Source organism: Carlito syrichta, unplaced genomic scaffold (genome assembly GCF_000164805.1).
Source record: "Carlito syrichta isolate Samal-C Ts95f unplaced genomic scaffold, Tarsius_syrichta-2.0.1 Scaffold115115, whole genome shotgun sequence".
Taxonomy (NCBI): Eukaryota; Metazoa; Chordata; class Mammalia; order Primates; family Tarsiidae; genus Carlito; species Carlito syrichta.
This window is the reverse complement of record NW_007059211.1, coordinates 247,083-262,842: the sequence shown is the minus strand read 5'-3', so window position 1 is coordinate 262,842 and position 15,760 is coordinate 247,083. Positions and strand designations below refer to the sequence as shown.

The 15,760-nt window shown below is 37.8% G+C and overlaps 1 protein-coding gene across 1 annotated transcript in view; it reads right to left on the bottom strand.

The window, feature by feature from the left end:
• LOC103274756 (unconventional myosin-Id) overlaps nt 1-15,760 on the bottom strand; it is a 117,855-nt gene that overhangs the window by 15,171 nt on the left and 86,924 nt on the right. Inside the window, exons 2-3 of the mRNA XM_008072180.2 lie at nt 2,979-3,187; nt 484-577 (exon numbers count right to left, since the gene is read on the bottom strand). Coding sequence (XP_008070371.2) covers nt 484-577; nt 2,979-3,187 — 303 coding nt within the window. The remainder of the gene's footprint in view (nt 1-483; nt 578-2,978; nt 3,188-15,760) is intronic.

Below are 15,760 nucleotides of genomic sequence, written 5' to 3'. Positions count from 1 at the left end.
AGAACTTCCACCGTCAGTGGGTTCTGGTTGTAATGATAACGGGAAAGCATGGATCTGCCTTCCAGAATCCTGCTTCACTCTCAGAACACAGTTTAAGAAAACACTGGTGTGGCAGAAAGAGTAAGAGACCTGTGAAAGCTTGAACAATAAAAGCTACCAGAGTACGAGTAAATTATGACAGCTCTGGTGGCCACATTTAAGGCGGCAGTTGTAAGCCAGAAGGAGGACACTTTCAACCATTTCAAAGCAATATGTTTTGTTTTATAATTAGGCAAAGTTTATAATAGTAACCTTTATCTATTAAAAACAAGTCTAGAAATAGATATAGTGTTACAAATAAAAATACAGGGACAGTATACAATAAGAGAATCAAAGTAATCATCAAAAAACGCTTGACTTATACTTATCAGAGTTTAGGCCTAGCCAAGCCTATGTAAACAAAGCTTCAATCAGAACTTTTCTTCACTATTAGATCACCCTTACCTTTCAACTTCTGCTCTCTGACCAGGGTTGGTGATAGCCGCAATATACTGCATAATGTACTTACTGGCTTCCGTTTTACCAGCTCCACTTTCTCCTGGGGAAAAAAATTGTGCATGGTTTAACATGATAATTTAAACCAAGAGTACACTAATTTTTAATAGAATAACTTAAAATATTGATATTGGGGCCAAGTATGGTGGCTCACACCTGTAATCTCAGCACTTTGGGAGGTCAAGGTAGGAGGATCACCAGAGGCCAGGAGTTCAAGACCAGCCTGGGCAACATAGCGAGACCTCCTCTCTACAAAAAAAAATAACAAACTTAGCTGGGTGAGGAGGGTGGTACCCTTCAGCCTAGGAGTTTGAGGCTGTGGTGAGCTGTGATTGTGCCACTGCACTCCAGTCTGAGCAACATAGTGAGACCCTGACTCAAAAAAAAATACAGATATGTGTATGTGTGTGTGTGTGTGTGTGTGTGTGTGTGTGTGTGTGTGTGTGTGTGTTTCATTTAAAACCACTCTGGTTGCATTCTTTTGTTGTTATTGTTACTTTTTTGAGTAATTTCATCCTGTCTTGATACAGTATTTGTTCTAACAGACCTGAATATGTTGGAAAAAAAAACTATTATAGAACTAAAATAACAGACTATAAATCAAGACTTAGGAAAAAATTATCAAAGGATAAAATGTGGTGAACTTAGCAGAGACAACTAAGACCAGCAGAAAAGAAATAAGGTAGTGACTCAAACAGAGGACACAGTTCAATTTCTATAACCCTATTTTCTATTGCAGAATTTCTTTTATTCTTAAAGGGGTAAGATAATTCTTTTAAAAATTAGAGTTAATTTTAATAAGATAAAACAAAACGGCAAGCTCCAGACAAAAAAGCAGGCCAGTTGGCATAATTGGGAGGGGAGGAGGAATCAATTCAGAAGAATCTGTCAAAATTGTTAAATGTTTATGCCTCCTGACCCCAAATCTCCACTTTTAGAGACAATGTTTTTAGTACATCCTAAGGAAATACTAAAACATATTAACATAAGCAAATATGAATAATAATTTTCAAAGGTTTAAAAATATCTCTATAGACTATACTGTATATCAGCTAAAATCTGGAAGTTATACACCCATCAGTAGAGAAGTGGGTAGATAAGTTATGATTCAGTTACTTAATGGAACACTACATGTCATCTCTTAAAGAATGCACTAACTCTATAGGTAATGTAATGAAAAGGGGGCCACTACATACGTACTGTTAAGTGGAAAATGAGTTACATAATAGTGGGCATAATATAATTCTATAATATAACTATATGCTTATAATATAATTACATATGCAAGTGTGACTATAGTTATTTGCATATGTAGAGAAAATGTATAAAAGTGTAATCACTCAACTGTTAACATCTGTTACTGATGGAATTTGGGAGAGAATGAGGTATTCAAGGGGAAGAGACCTTTTGCTTTTCTTTCACACACTCATATAATGACTTTTTTTCCTTCCCTTTACAACCTGGCAATGTTGTTTTTATAATTTGTTTTAATGAAATGTAGTCCTAGCAGATAGCAAACAGCAAACACTCTGCTGTTCCTGCCCATTGTGCCCTTCACAAAATATCTTCCTTTTAATAAATCTATCTTTTCTAATTAAAAAAAAAAAAGAAATGTAGTCCTAAGATATAATTCTATGACTTCAATACTAAGTAACTTAGTATTGACCTTTAATATTCTTATTTATAAAGTAAAAAAAATCTGTTCTACATACCACTCAGAGTTGTTTTGATAACCAAAATGGATTAATAATCATAAAAGTGCTTTAAAAACACAAAACTACTAATGCAAATGTGAGGAATTACTAGCACCAAAATAAATGTCCATAGTTTTAGGAGAGGCCGTCCAGAGTCAGTGGACAGATATTTTTCTTATCCCCATTATACCAGATTCCCTGTAGTTCAACTTTGTGTAGACAGTTCAGCTCCAGATCTTGGGCACGGGGTCTGTGACCTGTGTCCCTCCTCACTGGGTTTTAAAGCTGGGCCCTCATCTCTGAAAGCCTATTTCTGGCCCTCGTGCCTCTGCAGGTCCCTCAGCACTGGCTCCCAAACACCAGGCTGATTTTGAGTTCACTCTTCAGTTTTGGCAACTCTGTAAATACTTAGTTTCATTCTGTTATTATTTAAAATATTTTTGTTACATTTTTATCGAGTACTTTTATGTGTTTGAGATAGGAAGAAGTATTTTCCATGTCAGCCCAGTCTACAATTTGGCCAGAAGTCATTCCAGTGTAATATATATTTGTAAATAAACACAGACTAGGGGGAAATCAGAAATGATATAAATCATTTGGTATTTAGTGTTCATTACTTTTTTCTTTCCGATAAAATAATTCAGGCTTCTAACCTTAAAAAAAAGTTTTAATCTATTGTTTAGATCCTTGAATACCAAGTAAGATAAGTACATTTTCATCTTGGAAGTACAGGTGATCCCCTTCAAATACCTGATATCACAATACAAGTATCTTTTGATCGCCTCTTCATAGCCTTGTAAGCAGCATCCGCAATAGCAAAAAGGTGAGGTGGTCTCTCATACAGCTCCCTTCCTTTATACTGCTCAATTGTGTCTCTGCCATAGATGTTCAACAACTTGTAAGGATTCACAGACACGACAACTTCTCCAATGAATGTGTAGATGCGCCCTTTTTCAAATCTGTACAGAAGCAGAAGAAGACATAGTTGTGATTATAGAGAAATACTATTTCTTTCTTATGAGTCTCCTATTTCCAAGCAAGTCCAAATATCTTAGGAACAATTTCTGAACTACTGTCTCACTGGTTCTGAGTTAACTTTCAGAGATGATGTTTGAGGCTGTGCCCCTTCAAACGCTGCTGGTAGGAAAAACCAGAGGTGTTAAAAGACAGGCAAGAAGGAAGAATTTAACTTGCTAGAGGCTGAGGATTTCCTGTTTCTAAAATATAGAAGGGTAAAAATGCTTGAAGACACTTCAGAGCTCTAGGAGGAAAAGAAACAGAAATTAAAGCATGTCTTAAAATCCTCTTAGTCAGATTTTTAACTATAGAGAAGGCTGTATGAATATATTTATTTCTTCTCCCTCTTAAAATGGTACTAAAATGTCAGTAAATGAATAAAAACAGTAAAATCAATAATAGAGAGAATAGTAGAGGAGGCACTTTATGGTATATATCAAATTTATTTTTTATGACTGCTTAAAATCCCATGGCATAGACATATCATTGTTCATTCAAGGATTCCCCTTCCTTCCTGCTGCTTTGTACAATACTGCAGATCAGTGCTTTTATTTCTATGGGAATGGGATAGCTGATTGAAAGGTATGTGTTTTTAAGTATATAATAAGATCCTACCTTTCCCCATAAAATAGCTTAAAAATCTACTTCATATATTATTTGTATTGTCTACCTGTACATAGATACATTTTATAAATGAGTACGTAAGCATAGAAAATATGGAAGAATGCATGTTGTGTTTTACACATCCTTTTACACACATAGTAGCATGAAATGGATGGAGAGAAATGAGAAGGAAGGCCAGGTAGACAAAGGAAAAGGAGCAAAAAGCCCCAGTAGCATACTATAACTGCAATCATGCAAATTTACGTGCTACATTTACAAATAAAGAAGTTATATATAAACACAGTAATCCATACATACAAGCATGTGACACAGAGCTTGGATGTTTCTTCACAAAAATCGTTGACTCCAACACTCCACCTACTGGGAGGTACAGGTAGACATATACACCCCTTCCAAGGGCAGAATGAAAAAAGTGCCCAGATGGGCAACTGCTGGCCCACAGACAGCATGTCTCCAGCACACTTGCTACATAGCCAGTGGGGAAGGAGAGATAACAAAACATTTGAGACCAAAAGGCAAGAACTTGCAACTTTCTGTAAGCTGGAACGAAGGCTGTCAGCTAAAATTAGGAGCGGAAACAAGCAGATGCTGATAATGTCAACAATAAATTAAAACCCAGATTTTTATCAAGTAGTGTGTATTTAAATAAGAATTATTAACCACTTTAAGGTTTTCTGTGCATTTTTCTATTGTGTATTTCCTATGCATCCTCCCAATTGCCAGAAAGTTTATATGGTAGCTAAAAGCACAAATTTGGCAACCTTTACATCTGGGTGGGGATTATCACAATGCAAACTTAAGAGCAGTGAGACCTTGTGGAAGCTACTTAACTGCCATGTGTTTCAGCTTCTTCATCTGTGAAATAGTGATAATTATAACCCTCTGTCCCTCTGGCATTGAGTAAGTAATTTTTAAAAAGAAATTAATCTTATGCTTCTGATTATGTTATGCATAAAGCAGATTTTTAACAAATGCTTTAATTTTATTAACATTGCTATTGAAATCACAACAATCTCTACATGTGAGGAATGGATTCAATGATCATAATCTGGTTCCCTGATTCAGCTGTCAGTCAACTACAAATCTCGAGCAAAATGTCTACATAACACATGTTCAAAAACCCACAAAAATAAGAAAAAGCTAAGATTCACAACCTGTTTTTCTGGCTTAACCTACAAATTTGCAGTATGTGGTCAACCAGTATCATACGGCAAAGAATTAAAAGGACAAGATTTTTTAGTTTTGAAAAACATTGTCCAAACAGGGGGAAATAAAGAAAAGGAGAAGGATGTCAGGGAAAAAAATATCTCATGAGCCTGGAACACTGTCACTAAGAAAGAGCAAATATAACGTATGAGATTAGAATATTGTTCTAAGATTTCAGGTTTGTCCAATTATGTGCTTTCTTTCTCACCAGATAATTTTTAGAGCCACTAATAGATCGTTCTTTTCTAAAACTAGACTTTATTTCAAATAAAATATTTTGTGTATCAAAACCTCTAGGCACCATGTTTATAAAATACAACCAAAATACATGCATGAAAATCGCTGAATACATAAGTATTAACTTGAGGATAGTGGCAAAGGTTCAACAAAATATGATATTAAATACAACACTTCAGCAATTCACAAAACGTTAGAAGCTCTACTTATTTGCACTTCTAAGTTTGGTTATCAAGTTCCCTAGGAAACTTTCAACTTGGTTAGTTCTTAAAATTACCACTAGATGGTGCCAGTATACCTGTAACACCAAGTCAAGATTTCAATTTGCTTTGGGAAGTCTTTGGGTACGAACTAAGCACTGAGGTAATATAGTCACCTCGGTCATTTGCCTCCAGGAGACACTGTAGTAATTATCTTACATGACAAATGGGGTGTTATCTCTTACAAGAGACCAAGGAAGGCATTTCTATGACCCCTGTGTGCAAACCTTTTACAACAAGCTTTTATATTCATTATTTATTCTATATCTACCTTGTGTCAGATACTAGGCCTAACACTGGGAATTTAAAAAGTCGTAAAGAAGAGGGAAGCACTGTAAATAAGTAAGAATATAGTAAGATAAGCAAGATGATAAAAAGCATGTACTGTAGTGGCAAAGATGATCACAGCAACCCCCTTTCAGTGAGGAACATTGAGAGTTACACACCAACTCGATAGTGGGGCATGCAGGGTCTGGACCCCAGGTTTTTCTTCACTTCTGTCTACCAACACACTTGCACCTACTGAAACCTTCCCCACTTTCTCTCTGTCACTCTTGTTCTTGCTAACGCGCTATTTACAGTTCCCAAGGGCACCATGGCTTCATGGTTTTGCCCATGGGGTGCCTGGAATACCTTTTCCTGGCCCTTCTTCCCCCATGTGCTTGCCAGATTCCCTTTCATTCTTCAAAAGCCTCTCTGAAGTCATTCTCGATGCCCTATCTCCACGGCCAGTTCTATGGTCTTTGCTCTGTTTATTGTTTTCCCTCCTCTTTAGAATTTCCTAAATGGTTAAAATGGCTTAATAGCAATTGATTTTTTAAAACTTAATTTGTTTAAAAAGTTTAAATTATTTATTTAAAGGGCCAGATACTTTCATTGGCTTCAAATGAAACAAAAAGCTTCTAAGAATTTTTGAATTACCGAGTATCAGTGAAGAAAATATAAAGGTAATGCCTTTGGAGAACAGTAGCCCATTGTACATGAATTCTGAAACATTTGTTTGTTTAAAACACAGCCTTGTAAATTTGCACGTGTCACTTATATACAAGATCACCTACAGTAGGAAGTCAAGATGTAAGCAGCTCCTCCACTGAGCAGGCTACATGCACAACCTCACAGAAAAGTATAAGACCTGGAGGGAGGGGCTGGGGTATGAACAGGAAGGTGGTCAGCCTAGCTAGAGCACAAAGCTGTGTCAGGGAATGCTGGGGAACAGGTGGAAACGTGCGATGAAGTCAGACTTGATATGCTATGACAGGCTTTGAAAATTGGACGTTTAAATTTGATGTGACTGGAAACAAGGAATCACTGAAGAATTTTCTAGTTGAGAGATCAAGAAGGTGCTTAACGAGGGGAGTGGTGGTAGAAATGAGAAATCTGAGTTATTTCAAAGGGAAGTTGGACAGAATTTGAAAACTTACTGAACATAAGGGACAAAAATATGTTTAACTTTGAGCTACACAGAAGAGAAAAAAGATTTTATTTCAGATGACTATATTTCAAATGTACTTTTGAAGTTTCTGATTTAGATTCACTCACTAATAGAATTCAGTGCTATCCTTGGTTGACTTCTTGAAATAGACGGAAACAATTATGATCGGGAGAAAAATTCCCTGTGAATGGTCTACTAGGTACTGTATTTAATAAAATCTTTATTCATGAATATCACTCATTTATTTCATGAGGAACATACACTTTCTGAATAGGTATTGCTTAATCACATTGATTTGGCCTGTCTTCTCTTTTCAATGCAAATGAAATCAAAAGTTGCTATGAATATTCATATTTCTCAGGAGAGGTATCCACCCACACATGCCTTGTGTGTGTGTGTTTATGTGTGTGCGCACCTTTCATGATCTCCTTAGACAACTCCAATCTAGGTTCCACTCCTGCACGTCAATAAATATTGATCAAACTTCTCAAAGGAAGTTCCCAATGAAATTGCTAAACTCATTGGCTAGTTTTCTGTTCTCATCTTACTTAGTTTCTCAGCAGCATTCTCCACTGGCTCCCATTTCCTCACATACTCTTGGCTTCTGGAAGTTTCCTTCTAGTTCTCGGGTTTTCTTTGCTGGACACCCTTTTCTACTAAATAGTCTAGTTCTCCAGGGTGACTCCAGTATCAGCTTCAAATACTATCCAAGGAGCTCTTATTTAAGAAGGACAGAGTCATGATATCTTGGCCTTCTTCTACCCTGTGAAAATCAACAAGGAGAACACGACCACAAAAACAGAGAAAAAGATCTATGACGAAACAAAAAAGTAGTCACAACTCTGAAACACAATCTGTGAAAGACTGTGAAATGCTATGAAAACTAGACCTAGCTGATGGACGTTGCTAGGAGTGAAAGTACGCCTCTTCAAATCTCAGGCACTGGAGCAGAGGTCTCCAAAAGTAGGTCACAGTCCCTGAGCAGCCAAACCAAAAGTCTTTTGCTAAGAATGGCAGGGTCTTAGTATGCAGGTGGCTTTGGAACAAAATGAGCCCCATTTGAGGTGGGGTTAGATGAAGACATGGCTGAAAATAAATTTTTCAAAAAGCAGGCTGTCAGAGTGGTGAGACAAAAGAGATAAGGTAGGTACAATGGTTCTGCAGTAGATGATCTTGATAAATGAAAAGAGGTAATGAGAAGTCATCTCTCAGAAGTCTCAGGCATACACATGGAGGCTTGCTTGCTAGTCAGGCAAGCTTCTTGCCGTTTCAGGGAGGAGCACTGGGGAGAAGGGGGCTGATCTGTAGACTACTAAACTCAGTGCACACTGTCTTTCACCAACTAACTGACCCAGAGTGAACCATACCCATTCAAAGATGACAAGAATTAGAAATAAACCAGAATAGGGCCCATAATAAGATGTTAGAAGGAAAAAAAGAAAAAACGGAAGGAATCTGGTAGGCCAAATACAGATCAAGAATAACCCTCCCAAAAATGCCATAAAGTAGAAAAATTATGATTACTTCTGTATAAAATTTAAGAATAAAAATATAGCTAAAACAAGATATCAACAAATACATCATTTAAAAAGAGAAATTGTGTTTAAAATCATTTTTAAAAAGAGATAAAAAGCTGGAAGAGCTCAAGGAAAAAAACAGAAGAGAAAAAAAAAAATCCACAACAGCGAAGGTTATATTAAAAGACACAAGGAGGAGAATGGACACTGCCAAAAGTAGACATGGACAAGAGAAGTCAAAGAAAAGTAATCAAAATGAATTTTTTAAAAAAAAGTTAATGTAGAAAAAAATTATAAAGGTGGAAGATAATGGAAATCTCCTAATTAGTGTCCCTGAATACTTTATTTAGTATCTGATAATGGTGATATTTTAAAAATAGTAAATATATACCAATAATAGATGCCAGTAAACCCTATTTATAGAGAAAACTTAGGCTATCAGGTGTGAAAAACCTTAAATCACCTGCCATTGTTACCATTTTTTTTCTATTTAGTATCATCTTTTTTTTGGGTGATCCTTATGACTTTCAAAAGTGGTGGGCGGGTGTGAATAAAATAAAGATTTCACCTAGTTTTTAAAAGATGGACCATATCCCTGTGTCCCGACAGAAAATATTAATCTTTTCTCTTTATGTGGGCAACTTATATAGGGGGGCAAAAAGAGGGGAGAAGGGAAGAATAAGAGGGAGGGAAGGAAGGAAAGAAGGAAAAAGGGACAGGGAGAAGGAGAGGTAGAGAGAGGGAGAAGGGTATGCACACACAATGCGTCCTAACTCTGTTCATGCAGAGAAGCAGTAACGCCCAGATGTTGGTTTGTAAATACCATTCTTAACTAAAAGAACTCAAGACTCCTTGGAGAAAAGTGGTTTCTGCCACTGGGACAGAGAAAATACAAGAGGAGCGTGAAATGTCTTGTTGAGTCAGAAAATAGGCAAGTGCTCAAAGAATAACCAGGACATGTGTCAAAAGGACACAGAAGCCAGCGTGAATGGGCTCCCATGGGATCTGTGTGAGACTATATGAGCATTCAAATGTCAGGAACAGATTATAATCCACTGAATAAGAATCTATGAGTCCACAGTGATATAAAGAAAGAAATAAGAGAATAAGAAAGAGGGAAAAGCTATCCCTTAGGGTACAATGTCCATGAATGGCTTGAGTTAGAAAATGATCAGTGGATGTTAAAACTAGCAGGTGACAATACCATAAGTAAAAGAACAAAGGATGGAGTCAATATCCCCAGTGAACAGCCATTTTAACATTGCTTAGTTCTATCATGTTTTTCTAGCAGTTCACTTTAACTTACCCTCTAATCAGTTTTTCAGAGGTAGTTATTGATAGCTGTTTTACAACCCCCTCCCTAGTTTGTTTTGTAAACAAGTTAACCTAATTGGCCCTTAATGACACAGATCCCATCAACATGGTAGCAATCATGTGACTAACCCACCCATCTGCCTGCTGTCTATCATGGTGACATCAATACCTGTGCTTACCTGTCCCCTTTATGATGATGTGGAACAGACCAGCACCCAATCACCTTAACGACCAGCCCCACACCAAAGGGAAGGCTTAAAAGCATTCAGCTTCAAGCAGCCATTTGCCATTGTTTTGCTAAGCACTAGTCAGACCATGTGTTCTTTGAGCTATGGCTGTCATGTTTTCTTAGCTTTGGTCCCCTCCCCTACCTTGGGGAGGTGAATCGCCTCTCTCTTTCTCTAATTTATTTTCTAAATAAACTATATTTTCCGATCTAACTTCTGTGCAATTCTTTGCATCTTTCATGTGGCACCAGATCACAACCAGACACTCCCTGGCAGGTCTGACCTGATATTTTGGAAGCCCCTCTGGGATATTTTTAACCTAACTATACGGAACAGGATATTTACATAGCCTCAAAGTATCTCCCCACAAATTACTTATTAATTACAAAGGGAAAGATGATAATTTTACAGGAGAGAAAACTCATGGCTATTTAAACCAAGGGATCAAAGTTAGTATCACCAATATTGGAGCAAACTGACATAAATGCCTATGCTATGGTTAATTTCATGTATCAACTTGACTAGTCACAGGGTATCCAAATATTTGACTAAACATTATTTGGGTGTGTTTATGAAAGTGTTTTGGGAAGAGATTAACAGTTGAATTGGTAGACTGAATAAAGCCGATTGCTATTGAAGGCCTGAATAGAATAAAAGGCTAAGTAAGAAAGTCTTTTTCTCTCTGCTTGACTCTCTTTGAGCTGTGACATCAGCCTTCTCCTGCCTTTAAATTGTAACTCAGAATGAAATTTACACCATGAGCTCTCCTGGTTCTCAGGCCTTGAACTGAGACTGAACTATGCCACTGGCTCTCCTGGATTTCCGGCTTGCTCACTGCAGATCGTGGACTTCTTGGCCCTATAATCACATGAGCCAATGCCATATAATCCATCAGTCAATCTCCCTCTCTCTCTCTGTATTCTCATAGATTCTTATTCAGTGGATTATAATGTGTTCCTGACATTATTTGAATGCTCATGTAGTCATATATAAAATTTCCAATTGGAGTTTGGTTCTGCTTTCTCTTGAGAACATAGGCTAATACAGATTTTGGTACTGAGAATAGTTCTGGAGGAACAGAATTTTAAACATGAGTCTTCTGAATTGGTTCCTGGGTTTCTGTAACTGGCTCTCTATTCTGACTAAATTTAAACATTTTCTGTCCTTTGTAGCAACGTGGATGCAGCTGGAGGCCATTCTTCTAAGTAAATTAATGCAGAAACAGAAAACCAAGTATTTCATGTTCTTACTTATTATAATTGGGAGCTAAACGATGGATACACACAGACATAAAATTGAGAACAACAGATACTAGAATTACATCAAAATTATATTTCTTGATTTTGATCATTGTACTGTGGTTATATAATAATGTCTTTGTTCTTAAGAAGCATACCTTGAATTATGTAGTGGTAAAGGGGCATGACATCTCTAATTTTTTTTTATTATAAAGATGTGGGGTACAATTCAGGGTTAGGTATACAAACATTAATCATACAGGTACCCTTGTTGATGAGGTATGCCCCTCCCTCCCCTAGCAGTTTCCCTCAACTGCCAATCCCACCCCCTCCCCGACAGTTTCCCACTACTACCAATGCCTTTCTTACAGTATTATAAATGTTCAAGGTCCGCTTATGAGTGAGAACATATGGTACTCTGTTCTTTGTTTCTGTGATAGATCACTGAGTATGGGTGAATATACAATAATATGTTTAATTGATTCCTATTGGACATTTAGGTTGTTACCAATCTTTTGTTACTATGAATAATGCTGGTATAAAAATAATGGTATCTACTTCTTTGTGTGTATATATATATATATATACACACACACACACACCTATAGAACATACTTTTAGAATTAAAATTTCTGGTTTCAAAGGGTATGTGTAAGTTACATTTGAATTTTTGTCAAATTATTCTCCAAAGAGATTACATACTAATTTAAACTTCGACCTATAACGTATGAGAGTTTCTCTTTCCTAGATGTGTGTTTTTTAACTAACGATACTGGCCCATAAGAAAGGATAGTCTACATTGCAGTTTTATTTTCAAAGTACACAAAACTTTGACCCCTTTCTTCACTGATGCACCTAGGTTATGCAATGTTCACTAGGTTACTGCCAACTTTCAGTAAGGTTCAATCCACCTTCCCATCTTACAGGAGAATCCTATGAGTAAAAGCATCTTGTTTCTGCTTCTTTTGGCAAAATCATGTGATACAGTCAATTCACTTTATTCTCCTTTGTTAGACTGTGTGGTCCTGAGATGGGCAGGGTCCAAGTGTTGGAAAGATTATAAGTTTTAGAGTCACACAGCCCTGGAGCCCCGGGTTCGAGTCCTGGCCCTGCTAGTTACTGATAGTGTGTATTCATAAACATCTGAAATATTAAGTACCTACGTGCCAGGCACTATGCCAAGAATTTGAGTTCCAAAGAAAAATACCATATGGTATTATTGTACTCAAAGGTTTATATAAACAATGCCATGTAGTAAGCACAGAGGGTTTAAAATTTAGGTAATTTTTTACTTATTATTTCCCACTTGTTCTCATTATCTTTCCCATGCGCCCCAACACACATACTTGTGCTGTTTTAGAAAAGATTTATGGCAATAACAAATATTGAAAGAATGTCATGGAAGCTTAGTGAAGGCTACGTAACACAGCTTTAGGAGTAGAAGGGTTCAAAAACGACTTACTAAAAATTGAATCGCTTGACATTTGAATTATTTCTGTGATTATACAGTCTCCACATAGGCAGTCCTAGGCACTTCTTGGTTTTCACTGTCTTAGGATGATTTGGAATAGGATGCTTTATTCTGACCTTTTGTTAACATATTGAAGACTAGAATTCACAACTTGGAAGAGAACATTTGAGAAGCACCACCACAGCCCACCTGTGAGGCATATGGGTATTCCCACGCCCATCGATAGCAGAGGAAAGGGGGTATTGAGAAAGTAGGATCTGGAATCTGACTGCAGTTCAGCACTAACTAGCTCTATGATCATTTATAAGTTATTTAATCTTTCTGTGTCTCACTTTCTTTATCTGAAAAGTGGAGCAACAATAGAACCTATCTTACAGGATTGTTATATAAAATGAGATTCTTCACACAAAGATGCATGGTAATAGAACAATCCTACTCAATCCTTTTTTTTTCTTTTGAGTCAGAGTCTCACTCTGTCACCCAGGCTGGAGTGCAGTGGCACGCTGACAGCCACTGCAGCCTCGGCCTGCTGGGTTGAGGCAATCCTTCCATCTCAGCTTTCCAATAGCTGGAACTACATACACATGCCACCATGCCTACCTAGTTTTTTGTGATTTATTGTAGATACGAAGTCTCACAAGTTGCCCAGGCTGGTCTTGAACCCCCGGGTTCAGGCAAATCTCTCGCCTTGGCCTCTCAAAGTGCTGGGATTACAGGCTGGGCCACCATGCCTAGCTATCATCCCATTTTTATTATGCACAGTGCTGTAAGTCCTCAGAATGGCAGGAAACATCTTTCCTCCACTCAGGCTCCATTGTCCAGTGTGCAGCATCTGGGCTGCTTCTGTTTAAATCACAGCAAGGGTTACTTCTAAGTTAGCACAGCGGATGGTGATCCAGCTTGGCATCATATCCGGAAAGCATTCTTCTAGTAGTTCACAAGGACCTTTCAAGCCAAAAACCTTCAATAAAAATGTTTAGGTTTCCACGGAACACAGGAATCTAGTTAGGGCCACTGGTGGTGGTTTTATTGACTTCCTGAGTTCATCTTCTGGTTTTCTCTTCCTGGTGTGATCTCTTCATGTGAGCATACAAGATAGTTAACCAAAAACATGGTCAGGAGATGCCTGGTTAAGCTGTTTTACCTTTTCTTTGCAATGGAAAAAAATTTGGTTTTGATATATACATTTTTAGTTGATGTTTATTTTTTCAAAACACATTTCTATCATATGTTATAGAAGGCATGCCTTGTAGAGAAATACCAATTTAAATGTTATTGATGTCTTTAATTTTATTTGTATTCATTTGTTCAATCAATTGTTATTAGCACCCATGTTCCAAGCGGTGTGCTGAGAGCCACTGGCAGAAGAATAAACAGTAGACTCATCTCCCCCCTAATGCAGGGTAATAAGTACAGATGCTAAATAAGGGCTCTGGGAAGAGCCAACAGAATTTGCCCTGTACCGGCCAGTAGACACAAGTGTGTGAGGAATCCAGAGCAAGCACATGACTATACCACAGCAGAGAGAGCACAGGGAGAGTGGCACGAGAGGAGGGTCAGAGCAGGCAAGGCCTCGCAGACATTCCACGGGTTACGAAACTTCTCTTGAGGGCAGAGTTTCAAGTACTGATCATGTTTGCTTTTTTGAAAGCTCCTTCTGGCTGCAGGGTGTAAGGAATTGAGTGCCTGCTGATGGACCAGTTAGGAGGATACTATACTAATCCCAGGAAAGAATGACTGGGGCTTGGTTGGGATGAAGCAGTGGAGGGACAGAAAAGTAGACAGGCTTTAAGAGTAGAGGTAGAACCGATCGGACAGGACAACTGGCTGCATGTGAGAGGTGAGGAAGAGGGAACTGAGGCAAGATGTCTCACAGAAGCACTGAGTAGACCATAATGCTCCATTCATGAGGATAGGAACAGCAGAGAAAGAGCAAAATCTCAGGAAGCGACTGTGATTCTAATGGTTTATGTTGAGACTGGAGGCATTAAGAGATATCCAGTGATGATGTTTCTCACTCTTCTTTCTCTCTTAATTGAACTGAACATGATCTCCTGGACACAAAGTGAACACCACAGAGGATGGCAAACATAGAACATAAGGAACAGAGAGGGCAACCAGAATTCTTACCCACCAGGGTGGGCAAATGCTGTAAGAAGACCACATGCTCTACTGCCCAACTTAAAAGCAAAGAAAGATTTTAAAGAGATAGGAGATATATGGATTTTACTTAAAAAAATTTTTTTTACTACTTAAATTCATCATATCGAGTTACTCAGTGATTCTACCTTCCTGGTATAAGAAAACAGAAATGAAGCTGGGCTTGGTGGCTCTGCCTGTATCCCGCACTTTGGGAAGCTGAAGTGAGTGGATTGCCCGAGCCCACGGGTTCGAGACCCGCCTGGGCAACTTGGCGAGACCTCATCTCTACAATAAATCAAAAACTAGTCGGGCGTGGTAGTACACGCCTGTAGTTCCAGCTACTTGGAAGGCTGAGGTGGAAGGATCACCGGAGTCCAGTAGGTCGAGGCTGCAGTGGCTGGGAGCAGCCACTGCATTCCAGTCGGGGTGACAAAGTGAGACTCCAACTCAAAAAAAAAAAAAAAAGAAAGAAAAGAAAACAGAAACGAATACAACTTCCCTCTATAAAAGGTTAACTACTAAGGTGTTCCAGAAAATCTGGTTTAAAAATATAATAAAGATGCTAGACATTTTACAGTATCAATATATAAATAAATGGAAATAATCCATTCACTTGACTTTAACCATTTATTTTTCTTCAGTATCTCTTGCCATAAGACACTTATTTATTTATATAAACATATCACAATAGCATTATTTAGCTATGAAATGCTGTGTGTCCAATAATGACAGGCATGAAGATCTAGACCAAAACATAAGAATGAAACTTTCCTATTAATGAAAATACACTATATTTTCTCTTTCAATCTCCTTCTCTAACATAGGGCACAACAGTTACATATTTATT